The sequence below is a fragment of the Bubalus bubalis genome, chromosome 1 (genome assembly GCF_019923935.1).
Source record: "Bubalus bubalis isolate 160015118507 breed Murrah chromosome 1, NDDB_SH_1, whole genome shotgun sequence".
In the NCBI taxonomy this organism is placed as follows: domain Eukaryota; kingdom Metazoa; phylum Chordata; class Mammalia; order Artiodactyla; family Bovidae; genus Bubalus; species Bubalus bubalis.
In genome coordinates this window covers 202,108,355-202,126,675 of record NC_059157.1, presented here as the reverse complement: position 1 = coordinate 202,126,675, position 18,321 = coordinate 202,108,355, and the positions used below count along the sequence as shown (strand labels likewise).

Sequence of the window (18,321 nt, the reverse complement as noted above, 5' to 3'; positions counted from 1 at the left end):
CTCATTTTTTAAGCTAATTCTGCCAAGGTGGTGCCAGACTTCCCAGTAACAGGAGAGGGGAGGAAGGATGGCTTATGTTTTTCTGGGTTTTCTCTGCTTTGTTGAAATTATATTGCTTTTTAAAATAAACCCAAAGAACATCTCTAGCTTTGACATTGTTAGCTTCCTTATTCTGTTAAAAAAAAAAAAATCTACCACGAAGAAACCAAGGCCTGAATACACATGAATCACATCTGAAAACTTTGATATTTACGGGTGTTCTCACACCCCCAAAGTCCTGTTTACTTTGTTGAAACTTCTTCTCTAAAGAGCCCCTGAAAACCTTCTTCTACTTTGTTTTTCTGTTTCTTGTTTTTCTAGCTTCATGTTTATCTCCTTCCCAAACCGGAACATTACTGACCCTATTTTCCCCTTTCAGCCTCCATCTGATACGAACGGCAGTGATGCACCCAGAGGAGAAAGCATCACTAACAGCCTGGAGACTCAGGGAAAGGCACCACTTTCTTTCCCTGCCGTCCTCCTCCCACCCCAACCTCCACCTCTGCAAACACATCCCTCTTTTCCTGCCAGGGATAAATGTAGTCAACAAATCTAAACATATATTTCATGATGATAAAGAAAAAAAGTTACCTTAGTTTGATGCTTTTGAACTGTGGTGTTGGAGAAGACTCTTGAGAGACCTTGGACTGTGAGGAGATCCAACCAGTCCATCCTAAAGGAAATCAGTTCTGAATATTCATTGGAAGGACTGATGCTGAAGCTGAAACTCCAATACTCTGGCAAACTGATGTGAAGAGCTGACTCATTGGAAAAGACCCTGATGCTGGGAAAGATTGAGGGCAGGAGGAGAAGGGGATGACAGAGGATGAGATGGCTGGATGGCATCACTGACTCGATGGACATGAGTTTGAGTAAACTCCGGGAGTTGGTGATGGACAGGGAGGCCTGGCGTGCTGCAGTTCATGGGATCGCAGAGTCGGACACGACTGAGCGACTGAATTGCAAACGTGCGGCCATCATGCCTTTTGAGATTCCAGAGTGGCTTTGGTCTTCTCTTCGGGTTTTCTCCTTTGTTAAGAAAGGTAAGGGCAGGGCCAGAGAGGAGCAGCTCAAAACACAGCACAGGCCGAGGGCTGCGGCCAGTAGCCCTCCCCTGGGCTGCTCTAGCGTCTCTTACACAAAACCGCGAGGGTCAGTCTGAGGAACGCCAGCTTAGAGGGGCGACACAGTAAGCTGACCACAATACCTCAGTCTGATCCTGTTTCTACTTCTTAGGTTCCATAATTATAAACTTTACTTCCAGGTAACAAGAAAGCCACAGTGCTTTCTTTTACAATGAATACAACCAGCGTTGAACCATCAAAATAACACTTTTACGAAGACTGCTGACCGCGGGCTGGGGTGGGAGGGAGGTAGTCACGTTCCACGTGCCCACTGCCCCCAGGAGGACGCCATCGGCTCCGCGTGCGCCCCACGCCGGCCCCCTCCAGGAGCAGCTCGCCTCAGACTCGCTTAGACGAGGGCCTGGCCTGGCCTGGGCTGGCCGCTCCTTCCTCTCCTGTGCGTCCTCGGAGCGGGCCTGCTGTGGAAGGCATCGCTGCCCGGGCCAAGCACGGAGCTCAAGGGGAAAGGCCCTGCCCCGCGGGGACGGGACAGGGAGCGGAGCCGCTGGTGAGTCAGCCACAAGGTCAGCATCAGCCCATCTGCCGCAGGCACTGAAGTCACCCTCCCCGATGCGCGTTCTAGTATTAATAAAGACATTCTGCGCGCCGTGTGCCTCATTCCTTTGACTGCTGAGCTGGCTCGGAATTCAGAGGGAATGATGCTCGTTGGTGGATACTCACAGCCCAGCAGGACAGTTTTTTCAACACTGGATAACACTAGAAACACATAGGAGATGTCTAAAAGTCAGTTGTATTTTGCGGGGGGGGGGGGGGGGGGGGGTCTACTTATTCATCTATCTCACAGATGCAAAGCAGGAAAAACTGGGGCATGGGGTGGCTGCTTCTAAAACCAGGACCACTTCTTTAGCTGGATTTTTTTTCTTTTGTGGTGACAACCGGCAAGATGCCACAGATTACTTAAGAGACACAGTGTCTCTGCTCTTGAAAATCTCTCAGTAATGGGCTGTGAGTTTTTATTAAACTTGCCACAAATGCAACAATTCTGAACACCTCCCTCAAAACACTTACATCCTAAGAACTAAGGATGTAGTCAGTCATCAACCAGATCATACATTTGCCCCATTAAACACAAATCTGTCAGAAGAAAACACACCAGCAGACAGAGCTTTTTAAAATATAATTTAAAACTATTTTGTACCAATACAATATATTAATTTTACAAATGTAAAATTTTATCTGCTGTTAAAGCATTTGCAAAAACCACACATCCTACTTTAGCTTTATTGCACAATATCTATAAGAAAATATTAATTTTTAAATTAGAAAACATAAAAATGCTTTCAATATAGAAGAGACAATCTGATTTTAAAGACAATACTCTATAAGAATGTCTACCCAGAAAATAACAAACGTTTCACAGGATACCAAGCTGGCCAGGCGCTTCAGCAGATCCAGGACAAAGCACTTGTTTAAAAGCAGTCCAAGATACTTAATCCAAACTGTATCATTCTTCATGAGAAATCTAGATGCCACTCAAGGTGGTTTCTTTAAACAGTTGAGGCATTCTCAGTTGTGAGCATTCTGAGTGTATCTTACACATTAAAAACCATCCTTCCAACTCCACAGCCATCTGCAGGGTTTTCTCCTTCATGCAGATTCTCTGGCAACTGTGTCCAATGTCTATCAAATGATCATTTCAATTAGTTTATGCTAATAGAAAACACTGAGTTAGAGACACCTTTAAAACCTAGTCCTTTTACAAAAATCAGTTTATAAATTTGTATCATAAAAATTAGTGTCGAGACCATCAGGATGGCCGCTGTTTGCTTTACATGAGTCGGTTCTCCCAGAGCTGGGGCTGCAGACCTCCCACCACCCAGTGTAGTGTTAACAGGAAACAAATCCCAGCACGAAGCCGGAATGCCAAGACAGGTAAGGTGTATGATGGATTTTAGTGGGATACTATTACCCTGTACCAAAGCAGGCATTAAAATACTGACAGAAGGTCTTGGTGGTAACTGAATTTATCTCCAAAATGAATATAATCTGGAGATGCCAAAGGACAAGTGTCCATAAATACATTATCAGTTGGGCAGAGTGTATTGTAGAAAAGGGGGGAAAAATCTTTATTTGTAAAAAAAGTGAAGGATTCACTAAATTTGATCCATAATATAGATTATACATCTTTTTAAATTAAAGCATGTTAATTCAATCCCAAGTGTTTTCAAATGGATGCCTTTGTGACCCAAGAAATTGCCTTTTGGAACTTATGGCCTGCATAAGCAAAGTCAAATATAGTATTACAGACTCGTGTAGAGAAAATAATTATTAAAATAGTGGTTATGCACTTACAAGTCTGTTGTAGGTAGACAGAATTATCAAAAACCCAGACACTTATCAAAAAAGTCTGCATTATTTAGAATTTCTTCTTTAGAAATCAAAGCAGTTGCTTTTCTGGAACTGCATTTTTCAGAACTGCTCAAAGCACCTCATCTAAATGAGTGTTTTTTAAAAATATATATAAAAAGTCTACCATGAGCCTTCAAACATCACGTTTCACCTTTTACAGGCTTTTTATCATGTGTCCCTTCCTTTAAAGTCCTTCAGAATAAAATAAAAATAAACTCTCACATTCCATTAGAAAAAATGGAAGCATTCACGGTCTGAAACTTTTCTGCTTCCCCAGATCTTGGTGCTGTGTGCAATTCCCTCATATACAAGTTGTGAGGAAACCCCTGATCATCTAGTACTGAATATTCAGCTAATGGACATGCCATAGAAAATTGACATTAATAGTAGTAAATAGCTTAAAATCTATTCCATAAAATAAAAATGCTCTATGACTTCAATTTAAATACATATCTGTAAAGCTAAGAGGAGGTTTTTTGTTTTTCAAAAGTGCTAATTGTTACAATATCTTCAATACATTATGTCCAATTCTTTGTAAAACTAAACCATGCTTTAGGCACACTGTTTGATGAGTTTCTAAGAAGCAGAGGAAAAAAATATCACTTGTCAATTAATCCAGCTTCCTTAATTTTACTGAAGAAGAATTTCTCCAGGATATTGGCACATTTGTAGTATTCACTCTCAGGGGGGTTGTACTCTTTGCAATTGGTAAAGACTCGCTGCAAATCTGCCATGAACAGTTTCTTAGAAACGTAGTACCTATTCTTGAGGCGTTCACTCATGGTTTTCAGATCTACACAGGAAAAAAAAATATTAGCAATTTTTGACTCCTTTCAAACACGGGCTGACAAAAGTGAGACTGGGAAGAAATGCCTCGTCAGTCTGCCCACATTCTCACCACCTCAATGGTTTAAGAGAGATTCATATGATCAAGGAAAACAGTTCTTGCGGCTTGTGTTCTTTCTTTTGTGACAGCATCCTGTGCAAAATCAGTGTTTTAACACTGAAGGACCATTAGTAGTCATCTGGTGCAATCCCCCATTCAGCGCAAAGAAGCTAAGTAGATTAGCAGTGATAAGCACGATAAACTAAGTACTGTGAGCTCTTCACTCAAAGTGTAGAGAAGAGGCTCTACCTACATGGAGTGCAGCGGCTGGAACACTCACTACTTAAACAATCAGGATGAGTTTGTTTCTCTGAACTCCCAGATATTTTGGAGTTGCAGAGACAGAACTAAAGTGGGAAACAGATCATAAACACATCTGCAAGTACACCAGTGACCGTAAAATGTTTCCAGTGAATTCAGTTTCATGCCCCACTGATGAAATAAGAATGACAAATTTTACTTAATCAAATATTTTCTAAAGCATGTAAACCTTGCAAGACAATTGTAAAAAGAATATTTCTCCAATATATCTACTTGCTTTAAATAATATTACTTTACAAATGAAAACAGTGCTTCATCTAAACTTGTAAGAATATAATGGGGCTTCTTTAATTCTCACTCTCAGAACCAATTTAAAGAAACCCATGCAGATTAGAAGATGCTGACATCTGTTTACAGGTCCCTAGTTGTCTCTAAGTCTGGTTCTATCATTAAAAAGTATGTCAACTATTAAACTGGATTAGCAGATATACACTGCTGCATATAAAACAGATAAACAAGGCTCTTCTGTGTTGCACAGGGAATTATATTCAATATTTTATAATAAACCAAAATGAAAAAGAATATGAGAAAAATTATATAAACTAAGCATGAAAAAAAAAAATATATATATTAATCATGAGTCAAAACCACTCAAGAAATGCTTTTGACTACCAATGACCCAAATTCCCACCCTATTATCAAATTTTCCAGAGGAAAAGACACTTACAAATACAGTGGGATTATCATTTAATAAGATAAATAAATTGATGTGCAACGTCCCCAGTGGGCAGAAACTGATTTGCACCAAGACCCTTCTTAAATCCACCACCAAACTCGAAAGGAAGCGCGGGAAACATCTGCTTTCCCGTTTCCTTTGATTAAAGCCTATCTTTTTACTTTTTTTGATTGAAGCCTATCTTGGTTAGAAATAAGTCATCACATGTGTGAGTTCAACTTTCCACTTTCTTTCTTCTCAAACAGTTTGGACGAAGACGAAAACTGAGAAGTGTGTGAAGGCTCAGCAGATGCCCCAGGAACCGTCTCCCAAGTGTGAGTGAGCAGGTGAGCGTGTGCTCTCGTTTAATAAAGAGCCACCACCTTCCTGGGGGAGACCGGAGGCTTACCCTTCCTTCCACCTAAATGCCCGTTATTGGTGGCTGAGAACGTGTTACAATGTTTAGAAGGAAGACAGGTGCTAGCAGAAACAGGTGGGGTGGGGAGAGAAGGAAACTTGACACAAAGAAGCTTAGCCTAAACCTTTCAAACTGTTCTTTGGAAGAGAGGAGGAAAGAACAGCTGGGGATGGCTGAAGGAGAGTCGCGAAAGTGTCTGGACCTTTCTGAATAGTGACAATCAATGCTGCATGCTTCCTTCTCCGTTTCCTTTCTCCTCTAAACTGACAGAGAGCATCCTCCTTCCTCTGACCTTCTTAGAATCTTTCAGTTGACCAAATGGCCTGGGTCACAGAAGGTGATTGCACACCAGTGGACAGGGCTGAGGACCGTGGCCCCAGGAGCAGGAACCTCCCGGGCCGGTTGTCAGGAGGGCCTGGGGCAGCCCCGATGACAAGGCTGCAAAGGCCACTGAGGTCTGGACACGGGCTTACAGGGTTCCAGCATCTCTCTCACATCGTGCGTGTGTGCTAAGTCGCTCAGTCGTGTCCCACTCTCTGCGACCCCGTGGACTGCCGCCCCCAGGCTCCTCCATCCGTGGATTCTCCAGGCAAATACTCCAGAGGGTGGCTAGGCCCTCCTCCAGGGGGTCTTCCCGACCCAGGATCCATCCCGTCTCTTGGGTCTCCTGCGCTTGCCGGCGGGTTCTTTCCCACTAGCGCCACCTGGCGGGCAGGTTCCCCACCACGAGTGCCACCTGGGAAGCCCTTTCCACATCATGGGCATTACCAATGCCCAGGTCAGCCTTCCATCTAGAATTCTCCCCTCTCTCCACCCTCACTCGGACTTTCAGACCGAAATCCACGGAAACAAGGCCGAGAGAAAAGGGAAAGAGAAGGGCAAGCGTGCGTGTTCACCGCAAGGCCTGAAGACCCCTGGAGCCACCGCTGCACGACAGAAACACTCCCGAGATAACCAAGGTCAGAGCGAACATCCGCCAACGACTGCTCCAGGGGAGCCGAGGGATCCCCGCCCTCTCCTTTCACTTAACGCCCTCGCAGCACCAGGAGACTGCAAGGAGGAAAGGGACAGAAGATACAGGCTCTCCTCCAAAAGATGGCCCCACAACTGATTGGAAAAAAAAGAAATTCAGCTAGTGGTCTTCAGTCTGCACAATGCCACATTAGTTTAATTTGGGGGTTCTCAACTGACTCCATTCATCATTCATTTTAGGCTGGTGCCAACTCAGCAGCGAATTCCCACAGGTCTACATTTCTAAAGGCATCTTCTGTTTGTTTTGGGTGTGGGACACAGGAGTCTAACTAGTGAGCCTCCCAGTCTCCATCGAGTGCCTGGGAGAGCCAAAGCAGCGGGAACGGCCACTGCTGTCTACAAGGACAGCGGGCCAGCGGCTTCAGTTAACTTCACCTGTTTACCTTCGAAATCTCTTAGGCTCTCAAAGCTACCAAGGGGACAAGCTGATCCTTTTCCACTTGCAGCCCAACAGGTTATAAGCAAGGTTGTGTTCAAACAGCAGTTTCTGGTGCCATTTGAGCTCACACTGACGGAGCAGCCTTTACAGGACAGCAGAGTCTCTAAAAACATGGCCACCCGGTGCCTGCTCCCTGCTCTGAGCCCCTGCCCGCCCCGCTCCCCTCTCACTGCTCTGATGCCCTGCCCACTCTGGTGCCGACTCCCTGCTCTGATCTCCTGCCCACCCCGCTCCCCTCTCCCTGCTCTGAGCCCCTGCCCACCCCGGTGCCCACTCCCTGCTCTGAGCCCCTGCCCACCCTGCTCCCCTCTTTCTGCTCTGACCCCCTGCCGCCCCAGTGCCCGCTCCCTGCTCTGACCCCCTGCCCACCCTGCTCCCCTCTCCCTGCTCTGAGCCCCTGCCCACCCCACTCCCCTCTCCCTGCTCTGATCCCCTGCCCACCCCGCTCCCCTCTCCCTGCTCTGACCCCCTGCCCACCCTGCTCCCCTCTCCTTGCTCTGATCCCCTGCCCACCCCGCTCCCCTCTCCCTGCTTTGAGCCCCTGCCCAGCCCAGTGCCCGCTCCCTGCTCTGACCCTCTGCCCACCCCGCTCCCCTCTCCCTGCTCTGACCCCCTGCCCACCCCACTCCCCTCTCCCTGCTCTGATCCCCTGCCCACCCCGCTCCCCTCTCCCTGCTCTGACCCCCTGCCCACCCCACTCCCCTCTCCCTGCTCTGATCCCCTGCCCACCCCGCTCCCCTCTCCCTGCTCTGACCCCCTGCCCACCCCGCTCCCCTCTCCCTGCTCTGACCCCCTGCCACCTCGGTGCCCGCTCCCTGCTCTGACCCCCTGCCCACCCCGCTCCCCTCTCCCTGCTCTGACCCCCTGCCCACCCTGCTCCCCTCTCCTTGCTCTGATCCCCTGCCCACCCCGCTCCCCTCTCCCTGCTTTGAGCCCCTGCCCAGCCCAGTGCCCGCTCCCTGCTCTGACCCTCTGCCCACCCCGCTCCCCTCTCCCTGCTCTGACCCCCTGCCACCTCGGTGCCCGCTCCCTGCTCTGACCCCCTGCCCACCCCGCTCCCTCTCCCTGCTCTGATCCCCTGCCCACCCCGCTCCCCTCTCCCTGCTCTGACCCCCTGCCCACCCCACTCCCCTCTCCCTGCTCTGATCCCCTGCCCACCCCGCTCCCCTCTCCCTGCTCTGACCCCCTGCCCACCCTGCTCCCCTCTCCTTGCTCTGATCCCCTGCCCACCCCGCTCCCCTCTCCCTGCTTGAGCCCCTGCCCAGCCCAGTGCCCGCTCCCTGCTCTGACCCCCTGCCCACCCCGCTCCCCTCTCCCTGCTCTGACCCCCTGCTGCCCCAGTGCCCGCTCCCTGCTCTGACCCCCTGCCCACCCTGCTCCCCTCTCCCTGCTCTGAGCCCCTGCCTAACCCGCTCCCCTCTCCCTGCTCTGAGCCCCTGCCCGCCCCGCTCCCCTGCCCACCCTGGCACCCTCTCCCTGCTCTAACACTCCTAACCCTCCACTGCCCGGCACACGCGCCCTACCCTATGACAGAGAAGCACACCCTTGGCCACCCGCTGTCCCCCACACCGCCGTCCAGAGCTTTAAGTCTATACTTAGAAAATGTTAATGGCATTACCCATGGGGAACCTTATAACTTCATAATATCCCGGAGCTTCTGTTCTCTTCACGGGTTCCATGAAGGGCCAAGCGCTTTGATGGCTCTTGGGTAAAGAAAAAAGTAAGGTATCTCATATGGAAATTCCATGTGGGAAATCATTTCAAAACATTTGCGTGAAGTGGAGAAAAAGCGAACACCCACCTTCACCTGCTGCAGGATGCTCCTGAGCGTGCTGTACAGCTGGTCGGGGTCTCTGGCCTCTTTACTTGAAAGGAAAGGGCACAGAAGAAGCAAGGGTTAGCACCCTGCCCCCATGCCAGGTGACGCCTATCCAGCTCATCTGTACAGAAACCTAAGGTTGGAGCTACTTCAGCACGTTTTATGAAAAGTGAACCCTAACAAGTGCGGTGGTGACTACAGCCAGCTTCCCTGTTTGTTCTAAGTTGCTGGGAGGGGAGACAGAGCACTTCCATCAATATCCTCCAGCCCATCACACTTACCTTCTCTCTCTTCCACTCGGCTTCCAGCCTGTCTCTCCTATACATACCAACAAAATTAAACACTGAATGAGAACTGCTTTCAGTCAAGAGAATAACACAGTTAATACTTATCAAAAACGCAATAACTTACAGCCATGACTCAATAGAAGACTACTTTTGAAAAGAGACTGCAATTAACTGCGATTAATTCTTTACTTCCTTACACACTTGAATATATAAAACATTCCCAAGACTGGCATTGCTCCATCTGCTAGTATTTTTTAAAGCAGGAACTCCAACCTTTCAGAGGAAAGCATAATAAACAAGCATCAACCTTTCAGAGGAAAGCATAATAAACAAGCATGTTTGGTCCTGTGGGCACGTATATTTTTAAAACTCGAAGTCACATTTTCTGCTAACCACCACGTGAAAGCGTTAAGCTGTTATTTTAGGTTGGAACAAACTCTGTCCTGCTCTCTATTTTATCTGGCACAGACCCTGCTTGTAACGCAAGATGGTCTCAGGCAGCAGAAAGAAGACACAGCCTGGAGTCCAACAGATCTGGATTTGATTTCTTGTTCTCTCCTTAAGCTAAGCTACCCTCCATAAGTTAATCAGCCTTTGCCTCTGTTTATCAATGTATAAGACAGAACTCCAGAACTGAGCTGATTCCTTTTGAGATTAGTTGATGTATGTGTAAAAAATTTTAAAAAAACCTCTAAAACAGAATAATGTTTGGCACACGCACACATCCAGGGACAGGACAGCTATCACGCCATTGATAAGGATAATACACAGAAGTACAATTTCCCGGTCCAGCAAAGCAAGTAAGATCTGCTATAGGGTATACTTCGTAATCAAGATGTCTATCTTGCTCAAATAATGTCTTGTTTTCTTTTGGAGAATTTTAGTTTGATTTATTAAATCTTCAATACACTAGCAGATCCTGGATCTGAACTGAATGAAAGTGCCAATATTTATAGCTTCTGATCGACAAAAACACCTATTTTGTATGTTTTAACCCAAGATAATTCACTTCTAACATACTCACAGAGACGAACCCTTGGAAAACCACTCTAAAACAGGGAACCAGAAACCAGCGTGACGCTGTCGGGTCACCTGGTCGGCCCGGGACTGCCCGGGGCGCGGAGAAGGGCGTGGACGCGAAGCCGCCTGGAGGAGGCAGGGCCGCTGCTCCCTCGGTCACTGGCCACTAGCCGCTCGCGGCTACAGGGCTGACCCAGCCTGAGACTCAACCTCCCACCCTCTGAGCAGAATTCCCTGCCTTCAAGGTCACCTGTGGGAGTGGCCGACACTGTGCCACAAACAACAGGCTCTCAAAGCGATGCGCGTTAACAGTTAAAGCTGGAGATGGCCCCGGAAGCAGAGCAGACGCAAAGGAAACGCGCTCTTCTGAGAGCGCAGCATCCCGACTAGAGCCTGCGGGCGAGCGGCCTCCCAAACCACTGCGCTCCGGCGGAGCTACTTCCGGGGTCTCGGGGCACAACCAAAAGCTTCTGCCTTTAGATCAATACATACGAATTCCAGGAATGCTTTCTATCGGGATCTGCCGAACTCCATCTTTAAAACAGGAAAGTCCCGGGTAGACTTTCCGAATCTGGGCTTGTTTTCTTTCTATCAGCTTTTTAATGATCTGCAAAGCACAAGAAGAAACTACGTTTAGTGACCGAAGTTTGTGGCTCCAGCTTAAGTCAGTCAATCTAAGAAGTTATTTTCCCAACAAAATTAAGTCTTCAGGAAACAAAAGGGTGAATGATATTAAATGGTGAGACATGAAAACATTCTACAAGGCCATGCACATTTAGTGTCACTGACAGAGCCGTCTTTGAATGCCTGTCCCCTGCCATTGAAAAAAAAAAGCCAGTATTAAGAGCCCACTGCCCTCTTTAGCGTAAGTGCCTGTTATCTCGGCCCTCCCCCACGAGCCTCGGCCACAGCGAGGAGAAATGGCCCTGCAGCCCAGGCACCGTCAGCATCCCTGGACGTCTCAAGACCAGGCGCTGCCCACTTGCACCTGAGGGGCAGGCAGACTCACCGAGTCCCCAGAGCCTGGGAGGACGGACTTCCTAGTGCTCAGGTGTTTCAAGGTGTGAGCCCCAACCTACGATGCTCACATCCAAAATGCAGCTCTGAAGACTGAGCCCCAACCTACGATGCTCACATCCAAAAAGCAGCTCTGAAGACTGAAGGCAACGCAGTCAGGACAGGCGCCGCCAGAAATACTTAGGGAATTTTGAGAGGAGTCCGTTTGTCTTATAAAATAATTCCCTTCTCCAGTGGAGCTTCCCGACCCAGGAATCACACCCAGGTCTCCTGCACTGCAGCTGGATTCTGTACCGTCTAAGCCCCCAGGGAAGCCCAATGTTCCGATGTAACTAATTCCAGGGCAGTGTTCCCCTTAAAGAAGGAAAGGGTCCAGGATTTAGGGTTCTATGCTCCCAACGCAGGGGAACAGGTTCGATTCCTGGTCAGAGAACTAAGACCCTGCATGCTACACAGAGCAGCCAAAAAACAAAAAAAAAGAAACAGCAACAACAAACTCGAAAACCACCAACTTGAGATTAACTGTATCAGCGCTGAGTTTTGGAAAACACTGCCACAGGAGGCATTAATCAAATTAACGAAAAGCTTCAATTTCCTAACTTCTTGATCTCAAATGGAAGACGGGTAAACGCTACAGCACGAATACACAATCTTAACAATTAAACACAGGACTTCATAAAATGAACAGAAGTGGCCAAATAGACTGCTAGTAAATCTGCTCAGGGTTGTCCAATACCATGTAAACCACTCGTGTAATTTAAAATTTTTCAGTAGCTACTTTAAAAAAAAGGAAAAAGAAATAGGAGAAATTGATTTTAACAATATATTTTTATTCAATCCAATATAGCTAAAATACTATCACTGCAGCATATAACCAAGAGAAAAAATATGAGATTTTTACATGCTTTTATTCACACTAGGTCTTCAAAATCAGAATGCATTGTACACTTGCAGAACATCTCAGCTTCGACTGGCCATGCAGCTAGCACCCAGCAGCCGCATGTGGCTGCCACTGTGGATGGGCAGATGTCAATGGGGGCTCTGCATGAGGTGTAACTCCAGGTCTTTTTAAAACGACTCCTCGGGCCTTCCCTGGTGGGCCTGTGGCTAAGACTCCACACTTCCAACTAAGAGCCCACCCAAAAAAAGAAGAATTTGTGGAAACATGTATACAATGGAATATTACTCAGCCATAAAAAAGAATGAAATAACGCCATTTGCAACATGGAAGGACCTAAAGATTATCATACTAACTGAAGCTAAGTCAGAGAAAGATAAATACCATATGTTATCGCTTATATGTGGAATCTAAAAAAGTTGACACAAATGAACTTATTTACAAAGCAGAAACAAACTCACAGATAGAAAACAAACTTATGATTACTGAAGGAGAGGAGGGGGAGGAATAAACTGAGACTTTGGGATTAACAGATCACACTGCTATATAAAAAGCAGACAGTCAGCAAGGACCTACTGCATAGCAGAGGGACCTCTACTCAATATTTCATAATACCTTATATGGGAAAAAATCTAAAACAAATACATATATATGTCATTCACTTTGCTGTACACCTGGAACTAACACCAACATTGTCAATCAACTATATTTTGGTTAAAATTTTATTCAAAGAATCACAACGACAATTTCTTAAATGAAGGCCTTCAGAAATTTCAAACACAGCTTCAATGTTTTTCTCTCTTCACCAAGGGTGCTTGCTCTCAGATGAGATAGCACACAGGGGCTTCCAACCCCCTCACGAGCACCTTGAGGCCACTGGTAATGGGGGGAGGGGGCTACCCAACCTCTCTAACCCTGAGGATCACTTTAGGGAAAGCAGACCTTCCAACCCCATTCTAGCCTCATATCTTCGCCTCCCTAGAAACTCTCTTCAGCTCATCACCATGTCTTCATCTCCCTCTCAAATCCATCTTTCGTTCCATTTTGGTCATTTTTCATCTTCCCAAACAGAGAACCAGGGGCCATATCAGCCACTTTTATAGTTCACCGAGTCGCAGGATGTCTTCCTACAAAACGCTTCTCTTCTTCACTCTTTGGCTCCTCCAAGCCTGGGGTCGCAGCTCATGTGTGAACCAAGCTTAAAGCCGACCCTCCCCCAGCCCCACACACGCCCCCCACTCTGTCCTGCCGGCTCCCGCCCCGCCACCCTTTCTCAGAGGCTCTCATCACGTGCACGTCCCGGGCTCCAGGTGCTCCGGCCTGGGGACCTCTTCCTGCAGGGCTCCGTCTGCCCGTGCTGACCGCCTTCTGGGCCTCCCGTCCTCACACGGGTCCCCTGGCCCTCTGGTGACGCAGGTGATGCCGGGCCCTCTGCACTCCGGGTCGCCGTTCACTCTGGCGCTCAGCCCCCCGGCCGCGGTCCTGGTCTCCCTCTGCACCCTGATCACAGCAACCACGCGGCCTCTGCGCCTGCCCCAGGGGCAAGGCTCACTGTCTGCCTGTCTGCTCCTGAGCACCGTCTGTCCCTGCCTCCTCAGGGCCTTCCAGAGCTGGACTGAACACTTGTGACAGTCACCTGAATTCTGTAGAGGTTACCAGGTAAATCCAAGAACCTCACTAAGGTGACTTCTGAGCTCTTTTAAAAGAAGGAGGTGAACAGCTGCATTCAGGGGTGCCTGTTGGAGACACTGGAAGCTGAGGTGGGGGACCCAAGGGGACGGAGTGGAAGGGGGGCCCTGTCTTCTCCAATGCTGGGCTCCGCGGGATTTGAAGCAGCCCAGACAGAGGGTCCCCCACCCAGGGGTCTGGACTCGGAGTCTGGGGACCCCGCGGGGTCCTGCTCCGGCCTCCACAGTGGGGGCGTGAGGAGCGGGGCGCCAGCTCCCAGCAGCCTGCTCAGAACTCCGTCTCACACTGGAACCTCTGCCCAAGAAACAACAGAGGCTGCTTCTATTTTCTAGTTTAATAAAAAGCCTTTGGCTCACTTCCGTGGGACGTGTACGGAGAAGTCTGAGCTACTTTAACTAAAAGGGAGACACTCACTGAGCACCTGTTCTTGGGACGCACCCTGAGAAGACAGCTCTGTCTCTGCGATGTCAGAGACATCGACAAGGAACTAAGAACTGAGATGGAGGCACATGAGCAGAAACCAGGAAACAAAGACAGGCTTGAGGCAGATGTCTTTTTTGTTACTCACTAGAGAAAAGCATGGAGAAGGCACTGGCACCCGCTCCAGTGCTCCTGCCTGGAGAATCCCAGGGACGGAGGAGCCTGGTGGGCTGCCGTCCATGGGGTCGCTAAGAGTCACATCACTTTCCCTTTTCCCGTTCATGCGCTGGAGAAGGAAATGGCAACCCACTCCAGTGTTCTTGCCCGGAGAATCCCAGGGACGGGGGAGCCTGGTGGGCTGCTGTCTATGGGGTCGCACAGAGTCGGACACGACTGAAGCGACTTAGCAGCAGCAGCAGCAGAGAAAAGCACCTTTGACTGAATAACAGAAGTATAGAGTGGGACTGGGCTTCCCAGGTGGCTCAGGGGGAAAAGTGTCCACCTACACTGCAGGAGACACAGGAGATGTGGGTTGGATCCCTGTGAGAGCTCCCCAGGAGATGCAAGTCGGGGAGATCCCCTGGAGGAGGGCCTGGCAACCCACTCCAGGGTTCTTGCCTGGAGAGCCCCACCGTCGGAGGAGCCTGGGGGCTACAGTGCATATGGGCGCAGAGACTCGGACTTGACCAGAGGAGACTAACAGGACAGGTACAAAGAGGGAGTGATGTCGGGTGCGATTTCCCAGTTTTTGAAGTCCAAGAACTGGGGGACCAGGAGGGTGATCCTGGGTTTAATATGTAAAGTTTATTCATTTAATAAATGGCCTGTGTTGCACTCCCCTAATTATGCTTTGTATGTTTCTTTTTCCTGTCTTACAGAAATATAAAACTTGTTACGTAATCAAATCCATCAACCTTCCCCTTTACCCCTTCTCTTTTAGTTCATACGCATAAAAGACTTGAGCCCAGTATCAGAGGACAAATCACTTGGGACTTTCCTGGGGGTCCCATGGTTAAGACCCCGCACATCCACTGCAGGGGGCGTGGGTTCAACCTTTGGTCAGGGAGCTAAGACTCTGCAAGCTGTGTGGTGTGGCCAAAAAAAGAATTATCTCCAGATGACAAATCACTTAATATCTGGAAGCATACACTCTCAGAACTTAACAATGGAAAAGAGAGGTGAATACTCACTAAGATAAATATGGAAGATGATGAGTAACTGAAGTTCAAATAAGTGGATCAAACTAGTGCTTGAGAAGTTCAAAGAGGAATGGACACAGGCAGAAGTGGTGTGTGTGTGTATGTGAGTGTGTGCGCATGTGAATTGGGAGAGGAAGTGGGTGAAGGATGAAGACACCACGTAAAAGGGTTAGCACATCAGTAACAGCCTAGCAGTTAGAAAAGGGAATAAAGAAGAGTCTGGGAAGAAGGCATGGGGCCAGCATGTAAGAGGCCTTGAAGGTAAAACCACTGTATTTTACAAGTTTTGCATTTTACACCAATTTAATAGGTATTGACCCCCGCTTTGAAGTGGTGATTTAGACAGGAGGTAAAGGATACCTTCAAAGAAGAAATCCAGACAAACCAGAGCAAACTGAGGTCCTGATGTCCATCAGACGCCCCAACACAGAGCCCAGGGGTGCGCACTTTGCCCCAAAGGAGCCTGGCCTGTGCAGAGGAAACCCAAGTCGGCCACACGCTTACCTCCTTCTGCTTCTTAATGATGACAGAGAACTCCGTGTACGGGATCCGCGGATTTAGCTCACATCCCATTAAAGTGGCGCCTTCATAATCCTTGATGTAGCCAACATATTTGGTTTTAGGGATTTTAATTTCTTTGGAGAAACCCTGCAAAACCAGTAACTTCATTTAAAAAGGCCCTGAGCATCAAACACCCTGTCTGAGTGTGAACTGCATGCGAGGCCTGGCTCGGGGCAAAGGTCCAAGCTCCTTTCCAACTATCCTGGGGGATTAGCATGAAACTCCCCTAAGAAGTTCATCAAAAATCAAACCGTGCAAATAGGAAGCAATCCAACATAAAATAATAATAATAATCCTAGTAAAACACAATATTAAAAATTCATTAACACAAATGGCTATTAAGTAAAAATAAGATTTAATTTAGCATTAAATTGCATGCTCTCTCCCAAAGTAGACAGGGGGCCTCTAGGATGTCCTGGAAATCAACTAACAGTGAACCCTATTTTGAAAGCAAAATTTGTTCAAAAATATAGCAAGAAGAACCTTGATACTGAAGAAATGAAACACTTAATAGGCAAAAAACTTCCAGACCATCACAAGTGTGGCTGTTTCAGGGACATTAATGCTTTGCAATATATTCATTTATATACTTTAAGCTATAATAATAGGGAACATAGTCATATTATTCACAACAATTTTCCTTAAGGGTGTTTCAAATTTTTGTAGAAAATTAGTTGGGACTTCAGTTTCCTGCTTCCTGTTTCAGTAAAAACTTATTTTCCAAGCACTTATTGCCATCAGCCTCAGAGAGGACCACAGACGCAGACAGGTCATTGAAAAAAGAATGGAGAGACTCACAATGAAGCATACACACCACCACGTGTAAAATAATAACCAGTGAGAGCTTTCTGTGTGACTCAGAGAACCCGAACTGGGGCTCCGCAACGACCCCAGGGCGGTGGGGAGGGGTGGGCGGTGGGAGGCAGGTGAGGAGGGACGAGCCAACGTGAGCCTGCGCGGATCCACGTGATGCGGCAGACGCCAGCCCAAGAATGGGAAGCAATCTTCCTTCATTAAAAATAAATCGGTTTCGGGGGCGGGGGGGATGGGGGGGCAGGAAGCATGGCTGAGGGCTTCCCTGGTGGCTCTGCGGTACAGAATCTGCCTGCAGATGCAGAAACACAGGTTGGCTCCCTGGTCCAGGAAGGTCCCGCTGTGTCCGCGCGCTCCAGGACCGTGCGCTCCGAAGCCTGTGCCCCGCAAGCAGCGCAGGTGCCCCGGAGCCGGGCCGCGGGGAAGGATGCCCGCTCGCGGCAGCTGAGAAAAGCCGGCGCAGCCACAGGCAGCACAGCCAGAGACAAATTAATGAAAAATTCCTAATCTTTTCCTAAAAAAAGAATCCTGGCTGAGTTACTGTCTCTGCAGTGTAGGTACAGCCTGGGAAAGCTCACACTCAAGTCGCAGTATTTAATGCCACTGAGCTCTCTAGTGAGTTTTACTAGAAAAGTTACCAAATGCATCCCAAAGAATGAGAAGAAAATAAAAAGGTTAATTATCTGACATTGGAGGGAAAGCTTTTTAGTCATATGTATAAGGACTTATATTTTTCAAAGAGGTTAACAGATTTTATATAATAAAATCTGTAAAGTTCTGTACATTGAAAAAAAGCCATAAGTAATGCTGAAACACACAAGTAGGGGAGAAAAATCATAAAAGGTTACTACTCTCATATCCTTATATATGAGTTCTCATAAATCAACAGAAAAATATTTTAATAGAAAGAGAGGCAAAATACAATGAAGTAGCAATTCAAAAAAAGAAGAAGTGCAAAGGGTCAATAAACAAGGAAAAACAGGCCAAATCTCAAAATAATCAAATAAATGCAAACATGGGCAATTTGCTACCTAGGAAAAGGGCTAAAAAAATTGTTTTTTCAATCAGCTCCTTTCTTGAGCCCTTTACAGGCTGCTGACAGGAGCAGAGAGTGTGACAGTGTCTGTCATTATTCGCTGCAGTGCATAGCAAAACATTAGACAGGCCTGGAAGCCCACACTCACACATGGACACTTATTTACAAAAAGTGCATAAATGTTCCCTAAATGTGGGACTGGTTTGATAAATTAGTTTCCATTTCTACAACAATTCAGAGAACCATCAAAACTCATAATTAAAAAATCAGACTATATT

The 18,321-nt window shown here is 47.6% G+C and overlaps 1 protein-coding gene across 6 annotated transcripts in view; it reads right to left on the bottom strand.

Moving 5' to 3' along the window:
• Window positions 1–2,286: 2,286 nt before the first annotated feature.
• The window catches only part of KAT2B (lysine acetyltransferase 2B), a 97,531-nt gene continuing 81,496 nt past the window's right edge, over window positions 2,287–18,321 (bottom strand). The window contains exons 13-18 of one of the 6 annotated variants that reach the window (XM_044948745.2): window positions 16,138–16,281; window positions 10,903–11,017; window positions 9,385–9,421; window positions 9,086–9,149; window positions 8,903–8,987; window positions 2,287–2,804 (exon numbers count right to left, since the gene is read on the bottom strand). In XM_044948745.2, coding sequence (XP_044804680.1) covers window positions 2,647–2,804; window positions 8,903–8,987; window positions 9,086–9,149; window positions 9,385–9,421; window positions 10,903–11,017; window positions 16,138–16,281 — 603 coding nt within the window. In that variant the 3' untranslated portion in view covers window positions 2,287–2,646. Of the gene's footprint in view, window positions 4,327–8,902; window positions 8,988–9,085; window positions 9,150–9,384; window positions 9,422–10,902; window positions 11,018–16,137; window positions 16,282–18,321 lie in introns of all 6 variants that reach the window. The other 5 variants (XM_044923953.2, XM_025294276.2, XM_044923952.2 and 2 more) reach the window with 5 other exon arrangements.